General features: G+C 28.7%; 1 protein-coding gene across 1 annotated transcript; it reads right to left on the bottom strand.

Annotated features, from left to right (window-relative positions):
* Nucleotides 1-1,289: 1,289 nt before the first annotated feature.
* Nucleotides 1,290-2,014, bottom strand: LOC130994973 (probable thionin-2.4). Its single transcript, XM_057920192.1, has 3 exons — nt 1,679-2,014; nt 1,539-1,607; nt 1,290-1,455 (listed from the first exon to the last, which is right to left on the bottom strand). Exons 1-3 carry the CDS (start codon nt 1,908-1,910, stop codon nt 1,367-1,369), a joined length of 390 nt encoding a protein of 129 aa, XP_057776175.1. The 5' UTR covers nt 1,911-2,014; the 3' UTR covers nt 1,290-1,366.
* Between the last annotated feature and the right edge of the window lie 3,971 nt (nt 2,015-5,985).

Genomic DNA, 5,985 nt, shown 5'->3' with positions numbered 1-5,985 from the left:
TAAGATATATTGTTGGCTAGTTTCAATTTCGATAACTAATTTGCCAACAAATTAACTAGAAAAGATTCAAAAGTTTATTCGGGCGGCCGGTCATATTTTTCGATGGGAGATACATGGTAAGTAAAACAAAATATATATTCTTGCATTCCAACATCTCAAAATGAGCACCTTGAAGTAGTATGTCACAGTGGTGCCATTCTTGAGACTAACATGAGAAGGAAAAAGATAAATATGGAATCTAGCCTTCTATGACATAGACAGACGTACACAAACAAACAGAAAGAAACTTGCACACCACACTACATGAGAATTATTGAAAGCCAGAAAAGCGATGTATATACACCCCTTCGATCATCTTTACATGGTATCGATGTGCAGGGGCGGAGCCAGGGGGGGCTAGAGCCCCCCCAATTTTTTTTTTTTTTTTTTTTTTTTTTTTTTTTTTATAATATGTCTAAAAATGTTGTCATTATTGTTATTATATTTGTATTTTAGTAAAAAAATGTCTAAAATGTATTGAATGCCCAAAAAAAATTTTAGTAAATGTTGAACTATATTATCTATGAAAATGTTATTATTATTATTATTATTATTATATTTGTATTTTAGTAAAAAATGCCTAAATGTATTGAATGCCCCCAAAAAAAATTTTAGTAAATGTTTTGAACTATATTATCTATGAAAATGTTGTTGTTATTATTATTATTATTATTATTATTATTATTATTATTATTATTATTATTATTATTATATTTGTATTTTAGTAAAAAAATGTCTAAAATGTATTGAATGCCCCCAAAAAAAATTTTAGTAAATGTTTTGAACTATATTATCTATGAAAATGTTGTTATTATTATTATTATATTTGAATTTTAGTAAAAAAAATGTCTAAAATGTATTGAATGCCCTCAAAAAAAATTTTAGTAAATGTTTTGAACTATATTATCTATGAAAATGTTGTTATTATTATTATTATATTTGAATTTTAGTAAAAAAATGTCTAAAATGTATTGAATGCCCCCAAAAAAAATTTTAGTAAATGTTTTGAACTATATTATCTATGAAAATGTTGTTATTATTATTATTATATTTGAATTTTAGTAAAAAAATGTCTAAAATGTATTGAATGCCCCCAAAAAAAATTTTAGTAAATGTTTTGAACTATATTATCTATGAAAATGTTGTTATTATTATTATTATATTTGTATTTTAGTAAAAAATGTCTAAAATGTATTGAATGCCCAAAAAAAAAAAATTCCGGGGGCTACCGCCCCCGAACCCCGTAACAGTTCAGCCCCCCCCCCCCAAAAAAAATCCTGACTCCGCCACTGTCGATGTGGGTATACATACATGCATGCGTGCTTGTTTAGGCAGTTTCAACTGCAGCTTTGGTGCAGAAAGCAGAACATGCCTGCCTACATTTTTCAACTGCTCCATTCACAACTTCACTTGCATCTGCCCACCCAAAAGAAATGCATATATGCGTGGTTAGAAGAATAGACAAAAAATTAAAAGAAAATAAAAACAATTAATTTTACCTGAATTTTGGAGAGTGGTTATGGCAGCACACACGGAGGATGCACACCCCAACTTGCAGTATTCATTGGCTGCATTTTGCATCAAAATGAAATCTTTTAAAGTAAATAATTAGCACGTACGATGAGTTGATTTTTTTTACCAGTGTTTTCGAGAATGTCGTTAACCAAACCAGGGGGACATTCCCCATCAACGTGTTTGCATCCAGACATTTGTTCACAATCTTCTACGCTTCGGTTCTTAACGGAACACGCATAATAGAGAACTCTGGCAACGCGGGTTGGGCAACAAAGAGTCTGTGACGCCTCAACTTGAATTCGTCCCAAAACAAGACTCACCAAAAGAGCACTCATAATAAGACTTTTAGCTTCCATGGATATAATCTTCTCTTGAGTATTACAAAATATAGAGAATTAATTTGTATTGAAGAAATGTTGATGAAACTCCAACTTAAATACTAGGTGTTGTGTGATTCACTTACCACCTTATCTAAACCTCACATATATATGCTTTGCACGCTTCCAAAAACAAATCATATCACATGTTTGTGTGATTGGAACACGCCAGCTACACTATAGAATATATCAATTAATTATATTCAATGTTACATAAATGGAGTATCTAAGTTTGCCCCACCAAAAATTGTGTAAAGTAGGGCCAAAAGTTAAAAAGGATTTTTTTGTACTGTTGGGTGCTTATCTATCATTCACACTCACTCAAATTATTATTAATTCTCTTTTTCATTAAATCAATGTGAGACAAAGAGATATTTATATATACAAAATCTCTACTTTGAGAGGTAAATAGTCTTTGTGTCCCACTTCGGTTTGAGAGGAAAGAGAGCTTTGAAAATTATCTATAAAAAATGGGGGTGAATTAGATTTGAATTTTTAATGGGTTTTCTTTAAAAACTTAAAATAACTTTGAAAGAATGAAATTCAATTTCTTTGGAGTTGTTTGTTTTTAAAGGTATCGTCAATTTTCAGGAGTTCAAACTTTTTTAGAATTCGTGAAGCTCTAATTCTGGAACAAATAAATTCATATGTTGGGGGTTTAATCTTGATGATGGATTCCTCTTGTGTTGTACAGGATCCTGACCATTCAATATCTGCAATTGGAGGAGTTTAATCGCTCGGCAAGTGGGATCCTCTGTCCCAAAATATGGTGTGTACCACCGTGTACCATTTTTATTATGTTATAATTTTTTTTATTCAATTTTAATTTATTATGCTTTTATATAATATAAAGATAACTAACAAGGGTTCACTCATCCATTTAGGGTTTATAATTATTTTTTTATATTTATTTGAATTAATAATAGTAGATTATTTGTGTTCATTAATTCAAAGTTAGGGTATATAAATTTTTAAATTTTAATTTTCAATGATAAATACTAATTAGAGTTTATAATATAATAATAATAATTTTTATTTTTATAAAAAATAATTTATAAAATGAAGAAACGAAGAGTGGTACACATGGTACATACTATATTTTGGGACAGAGGATCCCATCTAATTTTGTTTAGGAAACATTTCCAAAATATTTCATCTTGTAATTAAGATTCTCTTGTTGAAAAATATTAGGAATTATTCCGCATTCCAAACCATAATTCTTGTGTTGTACCAGATCCTGACCATTCAATATCTGCAACTGGAGGAGTTTAATCACTCATTTTGTTTAGGAAACATAGTATCCAAAATATTTCATTTTGTAAGAAAAATATTAGGAATTATTCTGCATTAGAAACCATAATTTGAGGCTAGCTACCCATAAAAATGCTGGTTTGTATTTATTAGAATTGTTTATTGTTTTTTTTTTATTATTATTATTAACTTTTTAAATCTCAAGTTGACCAACCTAATTATAAATTTGTTGGCCATTCGTATAAATATATATTCTCGTGAAAGTTGTACTTGCGTGTTCTCGAGTTTGGAAAAAAATCTTAATATAATACAAAAGACTTGACTTAATGAGATATTAATTTAGAAATGAATGTTTCACGTGAAAAGATTATTATTATTAAACTTTGGATTGTTAAACTTTCCACATCGCATGAAAAGGATGCATTTGATGCTACCTGCTGGTAGCTATTTATTTTAATTTCCATGTCAAACACATTTCAAGATATCTAAATTAATTGCAAGGTTAGTCTTTTGCAACTTATTTACAAAATTATTTAATTTATATATGTCAGATTCTAAGATGATTATATGAATACATGCGTAATTTATATGTTAATTAGTTATTTGCAATTTATTTACTTAATTTATGTGTTAGATTTTAGGATTATTATTTTAGAAGAACATGATTATTGAATATTAGATTAGATTGATTAGGCTATATTAGTTGAATCAGATAATCCACAAGAAATCAAGCACCAGGAATTATGAATCATCAACTGGAAGGTAAATAGATATAAACAAATTAATTACATGAATTCAATTAACTATTTACAAACCCTAAAATCAGATAAAGAAACTTAGCCAGACATAGCAAAAGAAAACATAAACATATAGAATATATCAATTAATTATATTCAATGTTACATAAATGGAGTATCTAAGTTTGTCCCACCAAAAATTGTGTAAAGTAGGGCGCGCCCAAAAGTTAGAAAGGATTTTTTTGGTACTGTTGGGTGCTTATCTATCATTCACACTCACTCAAATTATTCATAATTATCTTTTTCATTAAATCAATGTGAGACAAAGAGATATTTATACATACAAAATCTCTTTGAGAGGTAAATAGTCTTTGTGTCCCACTTCGGTTTAAGAAGAAAGAGAGCTTTGAAAATTATCTATAAAAAATGGGGGTGAATTAGATTTGCATTTTTAACGGGTTTACTTTATAAAATAAAAATAATTTTCAAAGAATGAAATTCAATTTTTTTTTTTTTTTTTGGAGTTGTTTGTTTTTATAAGGTTTTGCCCTTTGGGTTTTCCTTATTGAGGTTTTAACGAGGCTCAGCCCTTAGTTTGCGTTCTGTGCTTTCAAAGGTTTTTAGGTTTCCCGCTTTTTCTCTTTTTTATAATACACCGCATTTATTTATAGTTATCATCTATATAAATGATGAGTAATTTTGAAATAAATTCATTTTTTGGGGGTTTCTTTGTTTTTAAAGTTATCATCTGTTCACTTCGTCCATAAAAAATAGTCATAGGTATTTTGAGTGGAGAAATTGTCTCACATAAAAGATAATGTTAATAATAATAATTAATTATATTGTGAGTAGACAAATGGACCCACCATATGGTAGAAATGGTAAATAAGTAATTGTATATTGTGGATAATAAGTTGTGGAGTATTGTCCAAAAATAAAAAAAGGGACTAATGTGTTTATTTTTGTTCTTTCAATCCACATCTGTTCCAATAGCCGTTTATTAAGAATGATTTACAAGAGTAATTGTAACACCCTGATTTTTCGTTAGAATAATATTAGATTATTTTTCAGAATATTTAGTGAAATTTGAAGGATTGTGGGATATACTTAGATTGACAAACGGGGAAATGTATTAATTTTAGTTAACAAATAGAATTTTATTTATCATGATTTTCAACTTTACCATCTTTATAATTATGAAGAATTTTCTAATGCAAGCTTGTAGGCTCTTGAATATTTGAGAAAGGATTTTGAATGAATATTTTACAAGCCTACAATATATATATATATATATATATATATATATGTGTGTGTGTGTGTGTGTGTGTGTGAAGAATGCTAAATATGCAACGAAACAACAAAAGTTGAATAACTCAATACATTTACCGAATAAATCACGCGACCACATGAACGAAAAATATACGTGTTTATTCAGTAAATAACTATTCGTGCGGTCGTGTGATTTATTAGGTAAACTTATTGACTTGTTTAGAACGAAGTATATTTACTTCTTCATAGATCTCAACCCTATATAAATATATATGTGTGTGTGTGTGCGCGCGCGCGGCTGTGTATAGTTAGTATGGTATATATAAACAAAGTTAATATGCACCTCGAAGTCTAGATCTGTCCGTGCATAGTTAGCCACGGGAAGCTGATTTGACGGACTGGCGGTCACAGACAGATCTAGACTTTGAGGTGCAGTTTGGTATCTTGCGGATTTTTATTTTTTATTTTTTGCTTTAGGATATTTGTTTTATTAATCATTTTGATGTGGTAGAGGTATCAAATTTTCATGTGTGCGTGTGAAAAATGTCAAATGCATATGATTATCAATTTTTTCTCTGTATATATAATTTGTTGTTCACACTGTTTATTTATGAACACAGTGAGTGATATAATCTGCACCTAGAATAAAATGCTGGTTTGTATATATTAGAATTGTTTATGGTTTTTTTATTATTAACTTTTTAAATCTCAAGTTGACCAACCTATAAATATTGTCTTGAAAGTTGTACTTGCGTGTAATTGAGTTTGGAAAAAAAAATTAATAATACAAAAAACTT

This window comes from Salvia miltiorrhiza, chromosome 7 (assembly GCF_028751815.1).
Source record: "Salvia miltiorrhiza cultivar Shanhuang (shh) chromosome 7, IMPLAD_Smil_shh, whole genome shotgun sequence".
Lineage (NCBI taxonomy): Eukaryota > Viridiplantae > Streptophyta > Magnoliopsida > Lamiales > Lamiaceae > Salvia > Salvia miltiorrhiza.
The sequence above is the reverse complement of the archived record's forward strand: the minus strand, read 5'-3'. Positions and strand labels throughout refer to the sequence as shown.